Source organism: Leptopilina heterotoma, unplaced genomic scaffold, assembly GCF_015476425.1.
Source record: "Leptopilina heterotoma isolate Lh14 unplaced genomic scaffold, ASM1547642v1 Lhet_115, whole genome shotgun sequence".
Taxonomy (NCBI): Eukaryota; Metazoa; Arthropoda; class Insecta; order Hymenoptera; family Figitidae; genus Leptopilina; species Leptopilina heterotoma.
In genome coordinates, this window is record NW_025110834.1 from 1481945 (window position 1) to 1506103 (window position 24159).

Below are 24159 nucleotides of genomic sequence, written 5' to 3' on the forward strand. Positions count from 1 at the left end.
TATAAAGTAAAGTAAAAGTTCTCTTTTTTATCAAGCTGTAATTTAAACGAGATTTTTGATAAAAAAAAATTTTATGGTAAAATGAAAACAGGGCGTTATGAATTTCTACAAAAACGTTTCCCATTTTCAAATGTCCGGTTATCATCGCGGTTTTTCATAAAGTCAGCTAATTACGCAGATGAATCGACCTTAAATATTTATTTGTCTTTTGACATACATTTTTTTAAAACATTTAAAAGAATTTAGGTTTAAATATTATTTATAAATGAAGATTAACACCAGTAAATATAATTTACATAATAACATAAATAAACGTTTATATAAAAACGTAAATAAAGATTTAGAATAAAAGCAAACGTAAATTTAGAAAAAAGTATAAATGCATAAGATTATAATTACCATAATAATTATGTAGATGCATAAATTAAAAAATATATATGTATTTAAATTAAAATTTACTGAAAACACTACAATAGATATATTTATTAAAATTTTAATATGAATTACATATTTGTCTTATAGTTGTATGATTTTTAAAATTAAGGATAATTTTTTATAATTAATAATTTAGATTATCAAAGGTCGATTCGATCCAAGAATCTTTGGCGTGACAGAAACGCCGTCTCGCGATTTCTTTCTCGATCTATGTTCTCATCTTTGCTCGCATAATCCGCCCATGGCTTATTGCGATCGAGAATCAGGCACGAGTAGGACTAGATTAAAGCGAAAAGGTATCTCGTCCATCTGACAACCAAGGTTTTTTCTGATACTTCTTTACTTGGATTTAAGTTCTTTCGTGACGGACGACAATTTTTCTTTGCGATAAGCTTGTCTGTAGAAGTCTGAAAACAAGGCGAAGAAAATTGTTGAGTGAAGTAAGAGAAGAGTAGCAACGAGTTTCGGATATCCACAATCGAATACTAAAGCCTGAGCACTGTGGATGAACACCAAGAAGAACTGGACCTGTAAACAAAGAGATTTTTCATTATAAACACCATCGAGCTTTTAAAAGCATGACAAATAGTAGTTTGTTATAATTTTAACAAATTTAATTAAAAGAACTTTTTTAGAATTTATATATAATATATTGTGTAATTTTATTTTATTTTAACTTGAGATAAACGAAATTATTTCAATATGATATCCAAGTTATTTTTGAAATCTTACCTACTTTTTTCTAATGTTTCTAATATTCTAAAGTTTCAAAATATAAATTTTTTTTACCATGAATGATTTACAAAAAATATAATTTTAAGTATTAGTAGTAAATCAGAGATTTAGGACCTCTGTATTAAGTCGTCCATTTTGAAATGATATTTGATTTTTTTATTGTAGATGATTCTGCAATGAGCTACAATGACAACCAGTAATTTTTCACAGTAAACAAAGCGCCCTCTGTAGAAGAAAGATACTTATACTTTCTCAAAATTAAAATTCTTTTTTTAAGACTTCTTAACATACACTATGACATGTATAAACATTTGACCAATTATATTTTAAAACTTAACAGCAAAATTTTTTTTAAACTTTTGATTTTAGGGCCTAAAAAAGTTGCAAGATCACTTAACATTACAAATTTTTAAAAAGTGTCTTTTTGTAGTTTTTTGATTTTTTAAAATTGTGAACACGAGTTTAGTCTAAAATTTTAGTAATTTTCTTGGGGTGAAAACAACCCTTAAATAAAAAGTGCCAGGATATCCTTTAAAAAATATTAATTTTTGATGAAACTTGATATCTAGGGGTTTTTGGGGTCGCTGATTACAAATCGATGTCACTTTTTCAAAATTCAAAATGACGGATCCAATATAGCGGACAACTGTTTGAAAAATAGATGCAGTTTGCCTGAAACTCGTTAATCGGGGGTTTTTGGGGTCGCTGAATACGAATCTGATCTCAGATTTTCAAAATTACACAATTAAGTAATTAAATTTGTGTACGAAAACAGTATTTTTTGTTTATATACTTGCCATTTTTCGAAAAAAAACGATATTTTCAAAATCCCTTACGTGGTCTACTAGTTTATGGCATATATTAAAAGAAAATTTTTGGTTTTTTATTCCAGGTTCAAATTTGTCGGTACAGACATTCCGCCCATTTTGGGCCTCCAAAAAACGTCATTATTTAAAACTGATCCTGGAGCAGGGCATTTTATAATAAAAAAAACTTTGTTTAATATATTTTTTGGTACATTTTGAGATATATAATAAAGTACTGAATACGAAAATTTAATAGCTTTTAATATACTCTTTGAAAAAATTCCCAAATTTGACCATTCTGTTTTACACGTGCTTGGTGGCCTGACCCCTTAATCGTATCTTTTTGTACAATTGAGATTTCTTACAAGATTTCATCAACATACATTTGTTTAGAAACAGCAAGTGAATAAAGTTGCGTTAGAACAATTGGAAAAATTATAATTACTTTTAAGATGTTAAAAAGGAATTAGTGAAATTCGTTATTTCAAAAAAATGTTTAAACTTTGAATAAAGTTTCGGATTAAGCATATATTTGATTCTTAAACATTATTTTTCAGTTGTAGAAGTACCTTCAAAATTTTTATATTTTTTTCTTTCAACTTTGGTCACTTGCATTTTCTAAAGAAATGTATGTAGATAAAATCTTGTAAGAAATCTCAATTCTACAAAAAATATGATTAAAATGAGCCTATGAACATTAAAAAACGTTAATTTCTTTGGAAGATATAAAAAAGTTAGTCAAATCACTGAAAATAATGTTTTTGTATCAATTACAGAATATTAGAAAGAATTTGATAACTTTTGTAAGAACATTGAAAAACGTTAATTTCTTAGGAAGATATAAAAAACTTATTCAAATCACTGAAAACTAAGCAATTAAAAAACTGTAATTTTTAATAGTTTGAATTCATTTGCAAGTTTACAAATTGACTATTTTCAACTTGCAAACCTTCATTTTATAAGAATTTCCCAGAAATTTTTTTGTTAATGTATAATTACAAAATAAAGGGATCGATTGTCATTAATCAGGTGAAAAAAATTCGTGAATAAAATTGTTTTAAAAAAATTTTAATTTTAGAAAGAAAATTGTAACATTTTAGAATTTGAATATTTACCTCGAAGAGCAAAAAGAATATTTTGATACAAAAGCAGGAGAAAGCCCAAGGAGATAAATTAAAAAAAATTTCATTTCTTACAATAATTAACATGTTTAACAAAATTTTCAGTACCATTAAAGTTATTTTTATCTCAATAAATTTTTACAGTGCAATAAGACATGATTAAACTTATTATTAAAATGTTTAAATTTGTAATGAACATTAAGCGACGTTGCTACATCTCTAATAATTCCTGCAATAAGGAGATAATTTTCAATATACTTATAAGAAGATATTGGTATTAGTGGGTATATGCAATGCTATACAAAAGTATAGAGTAGGTAGATGAAAGAGTAATATGGACAAGTACTTTAATACGAAATAGTATAATAATAATTAATTCTATCTACGGCTGCAGCCGATATAATCCCTTAATTTTCTAAGATAGGTTCATAATTTATTTTTAAGCATTATTGAAATTATGCTTTTTTACATAAATAATATAGGCAGACATGCCAAAGCAGAATGTCACATAGCTAAGCTGTAATTCGGTTCAATTTCTGAATATTTATCTTCATAATTTTAGTTCTGCATATTTTAATATACAGAACTAAAATTATGAATTAACTAAAATTATGAAGGTTTGATTTTTCATTTTGAAAATGAATCATTTTGTGTGCATCCGTATAGGGAAATTTTTGCCAATACTTTTTTAAATCCCTAAATACTTTAATTTTATAATACTTTCTGGTAATTAACTAGAGCATTTTATGATGAGATTTAACTATAGATAAATGGTGTGTTTCTTCGCGGATATCTTGAAGATGAATGTCAACAAAAAATTAAAAATACAGGGTGTCAATAGGATTTAGTAAATTTTGTTAAAAAATGCACCATGCGAAAAGATTCATAGGAAAGTTCCTCCTTGGAAATTCAGATCCCATCGTAATTATGACGATATTTAACTTTAATGAAATATTACAATATTACAGTATTAATTAAATATTATAGTAATATTACAGTAATTTTACGTGCTACTTGAACGTTAATTAAATTTCATTTTATTCAATTAAATTTCTGCATTACATACAGCATCAATTTGCGGTTTAAGACAGAAGAATAGCTTTGCATTTGGCAAATATTCTACAGTAATAGAATAATGACAACTATCTGCGTGGTACAAAATTACTTTACTGATATTACATAAATTTACAAATTAGCTATACTGGTAGAATAGAGTTCAATGCCAAATGTTGGCCTAATACACGGATTTCTAAGTACTGACATTATATAAAATTACTACCGCCTTTGTACTGTGCCAATGGTCAATTACATCTAAATTCTACTTTCTTCTCATGGTCAGAAGAATTAATATTAATTAGATCGTTGAAAGTGGATAATAGAAACTTTTCACAGAATTGTGGATTTTTAGTTTTCTGAATAAAATTCCAATAATATATTTTCAAATATATTTATAAACCAGTTGCATGATTGAAAAAGTACTTAAAATTTATCCTATTCATTTTTAATTGAAAAAATAACACATTCTTGACAAGTTAGTAAAATCTATTACTATCTATTAGTCATAAAATAAATTACAGGGAAAAATTAACATATTAACAAATTTAAAAAAATTAATTTTGTGACTCTGAACATTCATGTAAAGCGAAAATATAAGAACTGAATACTAAATCATATTATTGTAATGAAATAAAACATCCACTTTTACACTAGGGTCCGCGGTCTTTCAAGTCCACTTCAGGCACTAATATGTGTTTAATCATTGAAATGCATGTGTTCTTTCTGTCAGTTGTGTACACATATATTGGAATGCCAAATTATTGCGCCACCACACATCGCAGTCGCACCACGAGTCCTATAAGTTGCAATTGCCCAACGAGTACTTTTCACTTTCCCCTCCCCTCCATCGGTAAATTTTGCTTTAACGACCTCAGAAATCGGCCAAGAGTCCACCACGAAGAAAAAATTGAAACATTGTGTACCATAGGGTATCCATAGAGTACTAGCTGATCACTCTTCGTATCACACGTTCTCTTTTTATTTCTACTACTTATATTTAAATCCTCATAAGCATCCATACCCTTCTCTTGATTATAAAAACTCTCTCTCAATTTAAAAATTAATGTGTAACGCTTTCTAAGGAAAGATATACCTACCCCACCCAAAAATACTTGAAAGTGTAATAACATTTTCAATATTGCCTCAACGTTTCTATGGATTTTACAATATTACAGCAATATAAAATTATTAAGGTACAGGCAAAGATTGATAATATTTTTCTATTTTCATTTCAAAGTGCAATTCTGTGCTGAAAAAAATTTATCTTATCCAAAAAAATGATTTATTTGTCTATCTTTCATTGAATTAAAATATCCATGACTGAGACTGAACCTCTGACTAGTAATAATTATACGTCTCTCACGGTGTGTTTTTTTCGATTTAATTGGAAGGAAAATGTACCTCAAATTTTCTTGCAGATTACATCAAAGTATGAAACTCTACGAATTTTAAGACCATAAATAAAGAAAATTTAGCATATAATTAACATGAAATAAAATTCAGATTAGTTTTTAAAGCCATGTTTATTACGAATGCTTACATAAAATACTAATCCGCAGTTATTTTTTAAACAAAATTGTGGAACATGATGAAATAAAGCTTGGACTTTTGGAATTATTGATGTTGCAAGATCGAGGTAGCTCTTCTTGAATTCTTCGATGCCATCTTGGTACGTGCTTTTCAATTATGAAGAGAAGCAACTGTCCACAACTTTTTTTAAGTCTTCTAAAGCTTTTACAAATTTAAGGCAACCCAAGCTACATATTAATCTTAATTTATCGACACTATCCAAAAGTTTCTTACATTGATTGCCTTTAAAAAAAGGAGAACTATAAATTAGCGACCTTTCAACAAGACAATCTTTAACCCACTGCAAACTTACATCTTCATACTTTATCATCAAATTATTAAAGTAATAATGCTTGCTAATTTAAGATCAGTTGCAACAGTGCCGATAAGATCATTTATTTTCAAAGATGACCAAATGAGCTTAACGTTTGTAAAATTCTCTTGAACCTGAAGCGCAGCACATAGAATGAAAACTTTTTTTCTCCAAAACATTTGAATTCCTTTTCAGTTTTTTTAACTTTATTGATTTCGATTTATCTTTAATCTGTAATGAGACACATATTTTTAAAAATCTTCCTCCTCCATCGATTCCAAATTTAAAATGTAATGAATCAGCCATTTATTCGCGCTCTTCACATACGTATTTTAAGAAAACCTTTGTATCATTACAAATTATAACTCGCTCTAGTACTTGATTTGTATTCTCAGCTTTTTGATTTATAAACGGAAAATCGCGTTCTTCAAAAAATGAATCCAATTTGTGATTTCTTTCGAAAACTCTTTCGAAATCGGTAGAAATTTTTAAAGTTTTCTTTTTTTTGGCTAAACATCTACAATTATTAGTTTGCCACGAGATGGTGATAGTACGACCGTATTTTTATCATCCATGTTGTTTACAGTGACATTGTTGTTTACACGACAGCTGATAGCTTTTCATCATTTGGATTGTAAACACTGCACAAATTACAAAATTTTGTTTTTGTTGCTCTCTTTACTTCATAAAGGACTTGAGATTCTTTTAAACAAATTAAACACACTCTATGCCAATTGAGGAAAACAACTTGTGTTTAAGGTAAACATCACATATAGGTATATCATAATCAACGTTGTCAATGTTAAACATTTTGATTGTCTTACAGATGAATTGCATATATATTTCGTAAAAATAAAAATTTTCGTTTTTTTCATTATTCTCAAATAGCGCTCGGCGGATTTCTTTGGTTTTTGGACTTGAAATTTATAGAATTTTATACTTTAATGTAATCTGTAAGAAAATTTTAGGTACATTTTCCTTCCAGTTAAATCGAAAAAACACACCGTGCTCAACGTCTGCATCTCCAGTACACACGTTAAATCATATTCTGATGATCGAAATTATATTTATTTCTTTTCATAAAATAATTAAGTAAGGGGTCAACCATAAAGCACGCAAAGCTTAATTTCGGAAATTTTAACCCCTCTCTCATCATAATACCACTTTACATGCCTGAAAATTTAGCTCTTTTGTAGAGAAAAATTTATATTTTTTCTTACCAGTTGTACTGTTGTTAAATGCTTTTTCCACCAAAGATATTTCTGGTACTCAGGTCCCATTGCTGATAACATGTAGTACAAATACATCACCACGTGAACAGCGTTGTTTATTAAGTTTCCGAGAGTACCGTGACCACCTGGAATGAATTTGACACAAATCCATGTTTCGAGGGGTGTCAAGGAATGATGATAAAGGTGCAAAAAGGTGACTTGACTGTCCTTTTTTCGTAGGATAAAAAATATCTGAAATATGAAAATCTTATTTTAGAAAAATTACCATATTTGCAAAAATTTTCGAGTTATATGAATTTTCGAAATTTTGAATTTTTAAAAGTAGACCTATTTTCAATAGCTTAGAAGTTTAAAAGTATTGAGTTTAAAAAAAAGTTGTCAAAGAAAGAAAATTTTGGTTTTTCTTCAACTTTTAAGTAATGTAAAATTTTTTTTTTTTATAAACAAACTAATTTTTTTTAACTTTGGACCAGATTTTTTTTATTTTTTTTTTATTTATACTTTATAATATAGAGAAGATTTTCCAAAAAGTCGCGAAATGGGCCTGATGTGTTAAATGAGTTTAAAAACATTTTCAAAAATCACTTGCAAGCATCACAGTTGGATTTTTTTACAATTAGCTATTTAAAACTGTCTATTGTGTACAATTTTTAATCTATTTGAGTGTTCTTTGTTTCTAAATTAATGGAGAATAATTTCTCAAGACCCCTTGCATGCAAACTTCAAAGTATTCAATTTTTTAAATAATTTTTTTTCAACTAAAAGTTAACAAATTAATACTGTATTTTCATGTAAAAATAAACGTTTATTTTCTTATTTCGTTACTGCACATGTCCTAAATCAGTTTTAATTAATATATACCTAATATAACCTCCAGATAAATGGTAAAGCATAAAATAATTTATTTAAATTGGTAATAAACAATATTAGTTTATTATTCTGAAATATTTTTTTTAAATTGGGTAAAAAACTAAAAATTTTGAGCATCAGACTTTAAATTCGTAATCAGTGACAAAAAAACTCTCGGAATTAAAATTCTGTTAAAATCCATCGACATTTAAAATTTTTCAAAATTTTTGGCTGCCATATTGAATAAAAAACTTTTTAAAAAAATTTTATCTGATTTCAGATTCGTGTTCAGCGACCCAAAATACCTCTTAGTACCAAATTTTGGAAACATACATCCAGTCGTTTACCTGTACTGCCTATGACGTGTATACGCACGTCATACACACCTTGTGCCGTTTTTCATGACGTGTATACAAGTCATCCACACGCAAGGGGTTAATTAAGGTAAATATAACACAAACATAACCTCAAAATAGATTTGTAAGTTTTACTGTTCATTGCCTTTATAAGTATAAGTATAAGTGAATTTAATATTTCAAAAATTATTAAATGACAATTAAAAACATACCGTATCGGCAAATTCCGTAAATTTGCTTATGAAATACCACCAACAAAGATTAGCCATTCTAAGGGCTGAAGGATTGTGTGAGTAGTCGACTGGTTGACATTTGTAGCTGTATTCTAGCAACCATCCTGACATTAAGTGCTGCAATCATAAAAATAAGAGTGAAGGTTTGGACAAAATTCATGTTTGTATGTAATTATTTTTAAGATTGTATTCTTTATAATAATGCAGTGGTGTAAAAGTCTATGCAAGGAAAAAATTATTTTACTATATAGGGTTCCTAGCAGGTACGGGACCATAAAAGTAATATGAATTACGTAATGAAAGTGTTGGTAATAAAATAATTATAATTAAAATATAGGTAATAAATATTTACTGTACATTAATTCTTCACATTATTCACAGTCTTTTAAAAATTATTAACGCTAATTTGTTATCCAGAATTTTTATTCTTCTGATATGTTCAAGGAATCGATTTATTTTCTCTATTTAATAAATTGATTTCTGATGCTACGACTAAAGTTTCTGAGATTACAAAAAACTTTGTTCAAGAATTGTGAATAATCATTTCTGAAATAAAATAATCCCATATGGTTTGAAAAAATTTGATGAAGAAAGAAACTAAGAATTTGAAAAAGAATTGATTCTAGCCTTCTCCCATTTTTTCAAAACTTCCCATGGTTTAAATAATGAAAAAAATTGATAAAAAAACTAAAACATATAAAAGAACTGATTCTAGCCTTCTCCCATATTTTCAAGACACTTCCCATGGTTTGAAAAAGTAAACAAAATTTTGATGAAGAAACTAAGAAATTAAAAAAGAATTGATTCTAGCCTTCTCCCATGCATTTCTAGTCTCTTCGTATGCTTTGAAAAATTGAGAAATTTGCTAAAAAGTGATTGTAGCCTTCTCCTATACTTTTCTAGACAGTTCGCATAGAAAAATTTTAAAACATTTATGAATATCCGTGTGCAATTGAGTTTTAATCGAAAAACTGACATGGCGGTGAGATTACCCGTTTCCGGCCTGCTCACATGGGGGTACATTCTCTGAATTTGTAGAATTCATTTACTGTTGATGTTTAGTTGTCTTTTAGTGAAAAGTCCTGGCACCACGACAAGGTCTACCGAACATACACTGCAAAAACAAGTGTCTCATTTTGAGACGTTTTGTCCCATATTTGAAACACATAAGATGTCTTAGTCCACATATTTGAAACAGATATGTGTCTCATTTTAAGACGTTTCAAAGTGTCTTACACATTTAGCAATCCATTTTGAGACACGAAATGTGTTTCGAGTATCCGTCTCACACTAAGAAGACGTTTTACGTGTCTTATACGCATTGAGTTACCTTTAATGTCTTAAAATGAGACACGAGATGAAATTAAATGTCTCAATATAAAACAGATCCATGATGTTTTATGATTATTATTTATCCAATATTTTATTATTACTAATAATTATTATTATTATTATTATTTGCTTATATTATATTTAAAATTTTTTTAATGTAAAAAGTAATATAATGATAATTTATAAGTTTAATAACAAAAATTGAGGCGCAAGAATAGGCCCTAAAAGTAATTTTTGAGAATTCTCAGTTGTTAGAATTTTATTAGACATAATTTATTTTTGGCTAAATCTTAATCAGACAGAAGTTATGTTTAATAAAATGAAAAGTAATTTTAATTTCTAGTAAACAGAATAAATAAACACATACGCTCAGTCCGAAAAAAGAAAAGTTCGAAATTATTCGATCAAATTTGTAATTTCAAACTTTTTGCACACCTTTAGCAAAAAATTAATTTCTATTGAATATTTAAAAAAAATATAATGCTTTTTTTTAAAGAGAATTCAGTTTATTAAAGAATCAGAGGTTTATCAAGTGCATAAGAAAGTTAGAAAAAACAATTAATACTTTGAAATTTCTTGGCCTCTTGGTCGTTTTTATAGTTTGTTTAATGTACGCAAGCTGCATTTAGCTATTTCATAGAGCGAGAGTGTGGACCTTGGCTTATGGAAAGTAGTCGAAGGAAATTCCTCGAGGGAAAAAAGAATCATTGCACAAACTCTCGAAAACAGGATGCTTCGCCTTTAACGAACCGCTCTCCCGAACAAATCTTCGTTGGGCAATATGTTTCGACGTCGATGAGCTGATAGGTTATTCGCGAATTCAAAGATTTGTACATCCTTTACTTAAAATGATGACCTCAGATAAAACAATTACTAGATTTTTATCTTACTTTATATATTTGCATTGACCACGATACAATATTTTTGTGCTTTTCATTTCATCACTTCCTAAAGTAGTTTTAATTTTTTATTGCGGTGTATACATACAAATTTTTACTATTAAATCTAAAAAAACTATAGATTTTTAAAATAAAATTTTAAAAACCTGATTTTTTAGTTTTTTTGAATATATTTAAAGAGTATATTTTAAAATAGTCGAATTTAAAAAAGGCTATTTTGGGTACGATTTTCAGATTTCAGACAATTTTTAATTTTCATGTCCGCCATATTGGATCCGCCATTTTGAATTTTTTAAAAATAACCACAGATTCGTATTTAGCGATCCTAAAAACCCCTAAGTAACTATTTTTAAGCGAATTCAGTCGATTTTAAATTTTCATGTCCGCCATATTGGATCTGCCAGTTTAAATTTTTAAAAACTGACCCTACATTCGTATTCAGCGACCCCAAAAACGTCAGAGTAACTATTTTTAAGCAAATTCAGTCGATTTTAATTTTTCTTGTCCGCCATGTTGGATCCGCCATTTTAAATTTTTAATTAGAAGAACAGACTATTTAAGATAATAGCAGGGACATGGAGAAGTTGAAATAAAAAACAGAGCATACACTGTAAAAAAAATTAGGGAGTTGACGGTCACTCGAGTTGAGAGTGAAATTTTTCGAGTTAAAAATCAACTCCAATAGGGAGTTAATTATTAAATTAACTTACTTTTGGAGTTGCTTAATAAAATTTAATAATTAACTCCAAAAGGGATAAAATCATGAGCATTGTCAGTCAAATTTAAAAAATAGAGATAAGTTGCTAATCCTGAAATAAAATAAATATCTACCTAGGAAAAAAATACAATAAATTAACATAAAATTAAAAAAAAATTCAGTATAATTTAGCTAAATGACAAGATAATAAAAAACATTTTTTATACTACGACAGATCTTAAAATGTAAATTTTAAAATCTTAAAGGCATTGTATTAAGGATTGTCACAGCTGTGGTGAGGGGCAAGGGGATTGCTCCCATTACTCCCATGTAAAATCTTGCATGTTTGCAACCTCAAAAAAAATTTCAGTTTCATAATTTTAATCAAAAATCCTATATATTTATTTTATTTAAAGAAAAAAAAAACATTCAAAAAAGATGTAAAAATTAATGATAAAATTTTTTCAAGACTAAAATATTAAAAAATGTATTTAATTAATTTTTTGAAAAAGTGCTAAAAACCATTACACAACATAGTCGACATATGGTTGGTACGACTGGAATATAGTATATTGTCAGAGGTTAACCTCAAATTTTTTAGTGTTGAGAACACGAAAATTACAATAAACAAATGTAGAATATAATTATGATGCAAAAGAAACATAACAGTTATCAACTTATGTTTAAGGAATATTATTAATTTCAAATGTACAGATCAAATTTGTATTTTTTTGAGGTTGTGTGTTGTTGCGATGTTGCCACATTTTCATGTGTTTTTGTGTTTGATACTTATACAATTATTACTGTTCTGAAAACTAAAACTTTAATAATTATTTATTCATTAAATCTGCGGTAAACTTTTTCTAAAATCTTCCAGTTTAAACTTTTTGACATTGTCTATCCATATACAAAACCACAGAATTTTCTCTCATTTCCTTCACACTTTTTTTCTAAGATTTATCTGAGCTCCCATAAGAGCCTATGTTAAATTGCAAATTTATTTTATTTTTTTAAGAAAAAACTACGTAATAAAAAATTCTGAAAAAAATCATATGTTTCTAAAATAATATAAAGATTAAACTGTCAAATTTTTATAATTGTCTCTCATTTCCTTATATTGCCGGTGACAATCCTTAAATACAAATAAGTCACGTACTACACCGAAAAAAATCTCGATGATATTATTATTAACTATGACCCTATAGTTAATCTTAACCTAGTAAAAGTAATAAGGATTCCTAATCATTATGGTTAGGATCGCTAGGTTGATTCAACAAATTCAAGCCTGGCAAAAATAACCCTGCAAATCCTAGTCAAATTGACTAGGATTTTAGTAATTTTGCCTATTTCCATAATGCGCACGCGTCTGCTTCTGTTCTGACAGTGTTTACCTCTATATCTTTCGCGTCATTTATCATGATTTTGTAAAACGATTTTTTATCATTACTCGCGTCTATTTTTTGTACATAAAATGGAGTTCTTATACATACATCAAAATTGCTGGTTTCTCGGAACCTCTGGAAATATAGATAGTCCATGTTTTAGAAAGTAAACTATTTAATTATATTAGTCAATTCTTTCAGACTTTTTTGGTTAGGTTTTGATATAAATCGTCGAAATTTTTACGCACGTGGTGACAACATTTTTACTATTTTAATCGCGCAGTGTGTTTGAAAATTTACCTTTGCAATAATTTGTGTATTTAAATTTATTTTCATTTAAATGGCATAAATAATAAAAAATAAATAGTTTTTGACAAGTGTATAAAATTGTGTACTTGAAATGTATAAAACATCATCTGATTAAGTATTGTATTTTGACTCGAAAATCTAGTGTCTATTAAAAAATTAAAATACCAAGTCGTGTTTAGTGTAGTGGTTATCGTTCCGGGTTTCAAAGTGCGTATTCGTTAGGTTCGGGTGTTCGCGTCCCCCGTGCGTCAAATATTTATTTCATAAGTTTAAATTAATTCTTAGGTATATAAATACAAAGTCAAATATAAATATGTTCAAATACAATAATTAATTTTTTTCTTTTTTCTTTTAATTAGTTTTTCTCTTTTATTTGATAGTAAGAATTTGATTAGCAATTTCAAATAATTATGATACACAGTGTAAATCTAATGTTATTCTCCTAGTCAATTGGACTATTTTTTCCTAATTACATCGACTAATTTTCCTGGTCACTTTAACTATGCTTGAATTTTATTACTTTGACTAGGATTCTATAGTCGGTTCCTCTCGTAACTAGGAAACCTAGTCAATTTCTGGTATACGGGTCCTAGGCATTTTTTTCGGTGTAGTCATAATTACTTTCTACCATCTGTAAACTATACTGATAAATATAAACATAAAAAAATATTATTAAACAAGTAAATAATATATTATATTATATTAATAATAATATATTAATTCAGGGTGTCTACAACTAATCTGAAAAAAATTTCCCTGACATTTCCAGGTTTTCCAGGCCTTCTAAAATTTTTTTTCCATGTTTTAAGAATCGACATAATAAGGGGTTACAAAAAATGCAGTGCTTAGATTTTATTTGATAACACTTATAAATGACGTGGGAGAAGTTTACAACGTTTGTCATCAACGATTTGATGAAAAAAACTGTTTTTCACTCAGAAAACAATATTTTACGTTTACAAAATTTTCTTTTTTAACTATTTATTCAAGAAATATTGTAAAAGTTTTATTAAGATAAAAATTTGAATAGAAAACTATTTTTTCTTCTAAATCATTGTAAACGTCACCAACGTGATAAATTATGAATATAAAATGAACATTTTTAAAAAAATTATCAGGGCTCGAACCAAAGACAGTATTCAAAAATGATTGTAGGTCAAAAGTTCCAAATAAAAAGTTCTATACCAAATGTTTCAATTTTACGAATTTCAATTATTCGTTTATTCTTCAATTAAATATATATATATATATATATTAGAAAATAAAAACTTTAAATAATATTTATAAAATGCAATTAACCTTCTTAAAAAAAATTAATTTCAAAATTCAATTACTTATTTATAAAAATTCATGCTATATTGCTTTAAAAAATTCAAATAATTATCTAAAATTTAAACTGAAATTCATTTTTTAATCAATTTTTATTAGAATTAATTTAATCAAATACAAAAATAAATAATTTATTGAATTATTGAATGTTTCTTAAAATTTAATTTAATTTAATTCACCAACAAATTTTTAAATTGATGATGAATTTTAATAAAATTTTTAAGGATAATTACATTTTTCGAAGAATTCGATTAAAATTATAGTATTAAAAATAATTGAAATTCCTTGATAAGTTTTATTATTTATGAAAATAATTGAATTCCTAAAAAGAATTTTATTATTTACGAAAATAATTAAGGGGCTGGATGCTATAAGGAGATACGCGCAATGTTAAGTAAATGGCGCTTATTCCCTTATAACATCCAGCCCCTCAATTAAATCCCAGTAAAAATTTTATTATTTATGAAAATAAAAAAATTAGATTCTTTTGGGAAAATTTTATTAGAATAGTAGATATTGGAAAACATTAAAATCAGTAACATTTTTGAAAATAATTGAAATTTTGCCAAGAATTTTAATAAAATTTTTGAAAATTATAGAATTTTGGAGAAAAATTTTATTATTTATAAAGATAATGTGAAATTTTGACGAGAATTTAAAAAAAATTTGAATATAATTGAATTTTTGAGAAGAATTTTATTACTTTTGAAAATAATTGAATTTCTGCAAACATTTGTAATTTCTATAAAATTCCCCAAATATTATATCGTACAATTTACAAAATTCTCGTCCTTTTCCAATCAAATTACGGACTTTACGGACCTTTTTTCAAAAAAACTGACTTTTATGGACTTGAAGTAAATTGACGGACCTTTACGGGATTTATGGACCTAGTTCGAGCCCTGAATTATGTATTTTAAAAACAAATTGACTTATTTTACGAAACAAATTTTTTCAATGACATTATTTCTGTTTTTCTTTTGATCTATCAGAATTTTAAGTGGTCAATATTTTTCAATTTGATTATATGTCTGCGTGGTTCATACTATTTATCAAAATAGAATTGCAAATTGGAAGGTCAATATTAATTATTACTATTAATTTTTTGAGGCGCATGATTATTCCCCGAATGTCATTTGACCGAACTGTCATTTTACCGAATTGCGTTTATCCGAACTGTTATTTTAACGAAATGTCACTTTTGCGAATCGCCATTTTTACGAGTTGTCATTTTTGCGAAATATCATTTTTACGAATTGTCATTTTTACGAATCGTTATTGTTTTGAAATGTCATTTTTTCGAATTGTCATTTTTACGAAATGTCATTTTTGCGAATCGACATTTTTACAAATTGTCATTTTTGCGAATTGCCATTTTTACGAATTGCCATTTTTACGAATAGTTATTGTTCCGAATTGTCATTATTACGAAATGTTATTATTGCGAATCGACATTTTTACGAATTGTCACTTTTTATAAGTCATTTTTGCGAATTGCCATTTTTACGAATTGACATTTTTACGAATAGTTATTGTTCCAAATTGTCATTATTACGAAATGTTATTATTGCGAATCGACATTTTTACGAATTGTCACTTTTTATAAGTCATTTTTGCGAATTGTCATTTTTACGAATTGTCATTTTTACGAATTGCCATTTTTACGAATAGTTATTGTTCCAAATTGTCATTATTACGAAATGTTATTATTGCGAATCGACATTTTTACGAATTGTCACTTTTTATCTTTGATTTTTCCTTTGTTTGAGTAAAGATACCTTCTATCAGGAATTATTAATTAAATAACAATTTAAAGAAGTAATTCACTACCATTATAATAATATTCAGTTGTCTGAAGGACAAATTAACATATTAAATTGGCATGTCAAATTGACTACAAGCTTACTTGACTGCTAGTCTGTATCTTAGGAATAGAATTTAGATAATTAATTAATTATTCTAAAAATGCAAATAAAAATTATGTTATAACAGTAAATTGATTGACATTGTGAAATTTATAATTACCTCGTACATCATTCCAAGTGAAAAGACTACTTGAAAAGCGTTGTAAGCAACAAGTACGTTCCTGAGGCGAAAGGGTTTTCTGTTCACCATAATTCGTGGACCAAGGATCGCCACACAATACAAATACAAAAGCACAATAGCAAAAGTTGGAAATGGGGAATCCATTAGGGGCCAATTGCTTACTCTTGGATCAGAAGCAGTTGTTAAAATTTCAGTATATTGCTCTAAAGCCATTCGAACAAGGCCTTCTGCCCCTACGAATGATCTGTTTGTGTCCTTAATTATTTCATGTCGTGGCACAGATTCTCTTTCAGCTACCAGTTCAGCAGCTGCCGACGCCATTTTTACTGAAACAGAAAAATTGTTTCCTTTAAACATTTCGGGAAAATCAACATTTTAATGAATTTTTGTAGTTCTCTTAAAGTCTCCTCAAGAAAATAATAATGAACTGGATTTAATGTTAAGAAAAAATAACAGAAGAAAATCATCTTACTAAAGATAAAAATTAATCAACAAAGTAATCCTACCATAGAGCGGTGATTGAACTCTAATTGCTGCATAAAAAGAGATAAACTTCAGTATAAATTAAAATTGAATTAGGAATAGCATTAATATTAGTTAGTAAATATAAGTGAAAATCATAGGAAACTAAGCACACATATAGTGATTACAAATTGAAAGGCGGATTTGTTGTTTAACTAAAGAAATTAATCTTAAAATAGGATAACTTTCTAATTTTCCAAAAGAAGAGAAATTTCTAAAATTATTTAAAGTACAATCTATTTTCTGATTATTTTTAGGTTAACGCTTTGTTTTATCACATATTACATTATTAATGTCATTGAAACAGAATAATAAGCTTACAAATTTTGCTTTTAAAATATAATTTAATCGCTTGTATTAAGTGTTATATCCGATTAGATTATCATACAAAGAATTACCTAGGGGAGAATGGGGTAGCCCCGAACACTTAAACTTTTTAGTGAATAATTTCGGTTCAAATTTTTAGAATCCAATCAATTTTTCGAAAATACGTCCGCCATATTTGGACCGACATTTTAAATTTTGAAAAACTAATTTCAGATTCGTAATCAGCGACCCCAACAACCCCCGAGTAAGTATTAATCGAATCCGATGAATTTTAAAAAAAATATTGCGCCATATTAGATCCGACATTTTGAATTTTTGAAAGATAAGTTCAAATTCATAATCAGCAACCTCGGAAACCTCCGAGTAAATAGTTTCAACTGAATTTGAGCATTTTTTACAAATTTCGTAGACGAGGTTGTTGTATTAAAAGAAAATTGACTTTTGGTCGTCATTTTTTATCCGCCATCTTGAATTTTAAGCAAATAAACTTGACCATCTAAAAGCTTGAACATTTTTGACGCGATATTTCAAGGTTTTATGAACTTCTTCGAACTCAATGCCTTTGAAAAAAATTCATTTTGGAAAATTTTTTTTCAAAAAACAACATTTTTTCCCAAAAAAATGTCCGTAACTTTTTGGTTTACGATTTTTCTAAAATTTTAAGAGCAGATTCTGAAAGAGCGATGTCTAAGACGTAAGGAATAGTTACTCTGGATTTTATTAAACCCCTGGTCGACGAGAAAATAACCGTCAAAAGTTGTTTCAAAAATGTGTCCGTCCCGTCCTTAAAGGGTTAAATAAGGAAAATGAAAAAAATGAGTCAATAATTCAAAAATAAAAGTTAAACTGTATAGTTTGTGGCTTCTAGGGCTAAAAACAACCCTTAAATAAAAAGTGACAAGATATCTTTTACAAAATATTAATTTTTCATGAAACTTGATATCTAGGGGTTTTTTGGATCGCTGATTACGAATTCAATGACAATTTAACAAAATTCAAAATGGCGGATCCAATATGGCGACAACTTTTTTAAAAATAAATTCAATTTGCCTGACACTCGTTATTCGGGGATTTTTTGGGTCTCTGACTATGAATCTGTTGTCAGATTTTCAAAATTCAAAATGGCGGTTCCAATATAGCTGACAAGCTTTTTAAAAATAGATTAAATTTGTCTGAAACATACATATTCATTAAATATAAACAAAAATTTTCTAATCTTATTAAAATGGATAATTGCACCCCTATTATTAAAATTTATATTAAACCACTGTAAATAGTATAATCAACAAATTTCCATCCCTCACAACACCAGGTATTTCCTAAAAGTTGAAATTAACTTGACTGTAATAACACAGCCACACAAAAAAAAAAGTTCTGATCTGGGGGTCTCACTATGTAGACTTTATGTTTTTTGGGTCGCTGAATCCGAATCCGAGGTCCATTTAACCTCATCAGATCAGGATTTTGACATAACCTCAAAAAACCAATATGGCGGACACATTTTTGAAAAGTTCATTGGATTCGCTTGAAATTCGTTACTCGGGGGTTTTTGGGGTCGCTGATTACGAATTTGAAGTCTGATTCCAAAAATTTAAAATGGCGGATCCACTATGGCGGACACGTTTTTGAAAAATTCATCAGATTCGCTTGAAATTCGTTACTCTGGGGTTTTTAGGATCGCTGATTACGAATTTGAAGTCAGATTTCAAAAATTCAAAATGGCGGATCCAATATGTCTGTGTCAGCCATATTGGATCCGCCATTTTGAATTTTGAAAAACCGACATCAGATTCTTAATCAGCGACTCCAAAAACCCCAGGGTAACGAATTTCAATCGAATCCGATGAATTTTTCAAAAACGTGTCCGCCATAGTGGATCCGCCATTTAAAATTTTTGAAATCAGACTTTAAATTCGTAATCAGCGACCCCAAAAACCCCCGAGTAACGAATTTCAAGCGAATCCGATAAACTTTTCAAAAATGTGTCCGCCATATTGGTTTTTTGAGGTTATGTCAAAATCCTGATCTGATGGGGTTAAATGGACCTCGGATTCGGATTCAGCGACCCAAAAACCATAAAGTCTACATAGTGAGATCCCCAGATCAGAACTTTTTTTTTGTGTGGCTGTGTAACCTTTTGAATCCTTAGTCCCCACGAACAAAGAAGAAAATTAGAAAAGTTTTAAAAATCAAAATGTATTTATTGCTAAAAGAGATGTTTCTTGAGGTAACCCTGGGAGGATTTTTTTATTTATTTTTTTTATTTATACAATTTTACATACTTGAAAGTCAAAAAGATGTTTTTTTAAAATAAAAAATCGGTTAATTTATTATAAAATTAGTAATTTAAAAAAAATAAAAGTTTCCAGGGATACCTGAAGAATTATGTAGGGTCAAAGTGGTGTAACCCCTTAAAATGAAATTTTAAAAATTTGGTAATTGACCACAAAAAATTATCCAAGTCAAAAATCTCTTCATTTTTAGCTGTACTACAAGTCAAGCACTTTTACAAAAATTTAAATTTGAAAATTTTCAAAATTGCGTTTATCAAGAATCTAATATCAGAGATTAATATTTCAAAATATCCGCCATTTTGAAAATTAAATTTTTGTAAAAGTGCTATCTTGTAGTACAGCTAAAAATGAAGAGATTTGTTACCTGGAGAATTTTTTGCTTAAAAATGTAAAAAATTATTTTTTTTAAAAGTACATTTTTCCCATGTATTTTCAATGGGAAATTACGATAGATTACCGGCACGTGTTAATATTAACCAATCGGCTTCGGATTTTCGGAAATTTTTTTTTCTCATATTATATTGGCGCGGCGTAAACAAAATTCGAAAAAATAAATTTGCCATGTATCTTAGGGACACCCAAATAGGGATATAGTACAGTGGTCTGAATCTGCAATTTACTGTTCGAAAAAGTCTTTAGTCCACTGATTATGACAAAATCTAGCAAATTTTTTCTTACAAAATACTCAAAAATAAATTTTTAAGAACCTTAAGGAAACACTTTTTTCAATTTCAAATATTTATTACTTTTATTTTAATGCAAATAAATTAATGATGACAATTTGTAAAGTTGCTAAACATTCTTAGTATCTTCATAAACAAGTCTAAACATTTGAAAGTAAAAAATTTTTTTTAATTTTTTGAACTTGGACGACTACTGTATGTCAAAAATTTTGGAATATACAGTAGTTGGACAGTCAACGATTGTACATGCTAGTATGCAATTATAACGATATTATATCAGTTTTGAATAAAAATGTCAAGGAAAAATCAATACAAACCACCATTTTGAATTTTTAAATACTAAATTCAGATTTGTAATCATCGATCTTGAAAACCCCCAAGTAATGATTTTCAAGTGAATCAGATGAATTTTATAAATATTTCTGCCTTATTGGATCCGCGCCAATTTGAATTTTGAAAATCTATCAGATTGAGAACCAGAGACCCAGAAAACATAAATATGCAATGTCACGATAAATAAATCATGTAATGCCATAAAGATTTAAAGAAAGAAATTTAAAAATCAGTAAAATCGAGACATAATTTTCCATTATTATAATAACAATTATAATAATGCAATCCCTTCCAAATAATGTTTTTTACTATTTTATTGCAATAACTTATTTATTTAAACAATCAAAGTAAGTATACCATTATGACCGCAAAAAAGTAATTTTTATAATTATTTTTAGACTTTTCATTAAAACTTTATTAAAATAATAAACATTGCATCAGATAGTACATGGTTTTATGAACTTTTAGCAACTTTGAAACTTAAAAAATATTAATATTTGTGCAAACAGTAGCTGTTGCCCAACAAAATTTTTTTAAAAACGGCTTGCGGGGTTATTGGGGCAACAGGTGGTGTATTCCACGTCAGTTCAACACAAAAAATTTTATTAGGTTTTGGGATTCGGTTGAAATTGGGTAGATTATATCCTCTGGTGGTAATAAATAAAATCCCCAAGCGATTTTAAAAAATTTAATAAATTGGCGGACATATTGGATTTTTAATTTTTTGTACTTTTTTTGAAAAATATATATCTCTGCTTCTTCTTAACGGATTTTAGTTTATGACCTCTTAAATTGTTCGTATTGAAATATGCTTTTATTTAAGAAATTAAAATTAAAAAAATTATTTAAATTTTTTGTTTAAAAAATTAATTTAATTTTTTGAAAAGACATAGAAAAAAAATGCTACCTTCAATTTTGATCATTTTTTTACCATTTGTAGCCATAAATGTGTTGAACTTGTCCTGAAATTTTCATCGTGGGACAGCCAGTAGTTTTTGAGAAAAAAAATAAAACGTAAATCCTCGCATAGCGCTGTAGCGCTCAGTTTTAATGCCGCACGATTGTAAATGGAATTTTAATGAAAGTACGAGTTTTTATTAACCCTAGAACTAAAATATGATTTTTTTATAGACTAACGAAAAACTGGGGTGGATTGGTACCCCAGATTTGAAACAATTGTAAAAGGTTACCTTTTTGTAATTTTTTTAATTTGTCAACAATGTGGCTAATTTGAAAAAATTAAACGGATTTTAAAAGGTAAATAAAGAAAAACTGTAAGACCTCGGAAACTCCGCCGTAAAAAATAGAAACCTCCTTTGTAATAAATGATTTTTATTCTATTTTAAAATCATTTAACATTTGTATATATTGTAAATAATATTTAAATTTTCAAGTTGCCTTAATCAAAATAAAATTGTCTCTATTTACCTTTTAAAATCCGTTTAATTTTTTCAAATTAGCCACATTGTTGACAAATTAAAAAAATTACAAAAAAGGTAACCTTTTACAATTGTTTCAAATCTGGGGTACCAAACCACCCCAGTTTTTCGTTAGTCTATAAAAAAATCATATTTTAGTTCTAGGGTTAATAAAAACTCGTACTTTCATTAAAATTCCATTTACAATCGTGCGGCATTAAAACTGAGCGCTACAGGGCTATGCGAGGATTTACGTTTTATTTTTTTTCTCAAAAACTACTGGCTGTTCCACGATGAAAATTTTAGGACAAGTTCAACACATTTATGGCTGCAAATTGTAAAAAAATGATCAAAATTGAAGGTAGCATATTTTTTCTATGGCTTTTCAAAAAATTAAATTAATTTTTTAAACAAAAAATTTAAATAATTTTTTTTATTTTAATTTTTTAAATAAAAGTATATTTCAATACGAACAATTTAAGAGGTCATAAACTAAAATCCGTTAAGAACAAGCAGAGATATATATTTTTCAAAAAAAGTACAAAAAAATTAAAAATCCAATATGTCCGCCAATTTATGAAATTTTTTAAAATCGCTTGGGGATTTTATTTATTACCACCAGAGGATATAATCTACCCAATTTCAACCGAATCCCAAAACCTAATAAAATTTTTTGTGTTGAACTGACGTGGAATACACCAGGTACAGTTTGCACAAATGTTAATATTTTTTTAGTTTTAAAGTTGCTAAAAGTTGATAAAACCATGTACTATCTGATGCAATGTACATTATTTTAAAAAAGTTTTAATAAAAAATCTAAAAATAATTATGAAAATCATTCTTTTTTTGCTGTGAAAAAGGTATGTAACCCCTTAAATACATTCTTTGTGATCAACTTGCAAAAATACAGTAGTATACCAATTTTTAGCTAATTAGGTAAATAATTTATAAGTAAGGGAAAAAACATTTTTTTTTAATTTTGTTAGTTATTCCTTGGCAATGGTATATGGTCATTATTGCATATCAAGTTGTCTATATTTTTTTGTAATAGTTGCGTTAAAATACATCAGTATGACAAATTGTAGCTCTCCATCGTAAATAATTTAGAAGTTAAGTGGGGATTGGTCACTATTTATGCATTTTTGGCAAAAAATCGTACAAATTTCTTGACAAGGCTATATCATCTCCAATCACATTCTCTATATTTTTCCTGTAATCTACTTGTGAAAATACATATCTGTACCAAATTTAAGCTCTCTAGGTCAAATAGTTTGGCTTTTTGGGGGGGGACGCAAAATTGGCTAAGGATGCAAGTCTTACCAGTGGGGTTCTGTCGCTACATCTACCGTGTACAGAACCCTAAAAATTAACAAAACAATGTACTTGAAATGCAAGCCTAGAAAGTTGGTACTTGTCAAAATCATGAGAAAAACCATGTATTTTTTATCTTCAAAAATTCGTAACAAACGCAAAAATTTTTTTTTACAGTAGCCTGGAGTTATCGGAGCTACTATTTTCAAGCTGTTTTAATACAATACAGACAATAGAGAAAAATTATCAAAAAAAGTTTCTAATAGAAAAACAAGTGTTATACATTAATTTATGCATCAGCATCTACTAATACTAAAATGTCATATGTGTGCCTTGACACTGAGAAGAGTTACACTTGCACATGCTATTTATTCATGATCATACCTGTAATTTTAATCACACATATATGCAAGAAAGTAAACGTAACCCAAAAATAGTCTTAAAACTGGCACTCGATTTCACTTCCAATTCGAAAGCCTTTAACGAATTAGCCACGTCACACTGGACCAATATCAACTTTGTATCAAGTTATCGAAAGCTGATTGATACTATGGTATAAACACATAGTGCAA

At 27.9% G+C, this 24159-nt stretch overlaps 1 protein-coding gene across 3 annotated transcripts in view; it reads right to left on the bottom strand.

The window, feature by feature from the left end:
• Positions 1-463: 463 nt before the first annotated feature.
• The window catches only part of LOC122509333 (elongation of very long chain fatty acids protein AAEL008004), a 97001-nt gene continuing 73305 nt past the window's right edge, over positions 464-24159 (bottom strand). For all 3 annotated transcript variants that reach the window (XM_043623313.1, XM_043623331.1, XM_043623322.1), the window contains 4 exons: positions 16679-17025; positions 8685-8822; positions 7256-7498; positions 464-963 (listed from right to left, as the gene is read on the bottom strand). In XM_043623313.1, coding sequence (XP_043479248.1) covers positions 775-963; positions 7256-7498; positions 8685-8822; positions 16679-17025 — 917 coding nt within the window. In that variant the 3' untranslated portion in view covers positions 464-774. The remainder of the gene's footprint in view (positions 964-7255; positions 7499-8684; positions 8823-16678; positions 17026-24159) is intronic.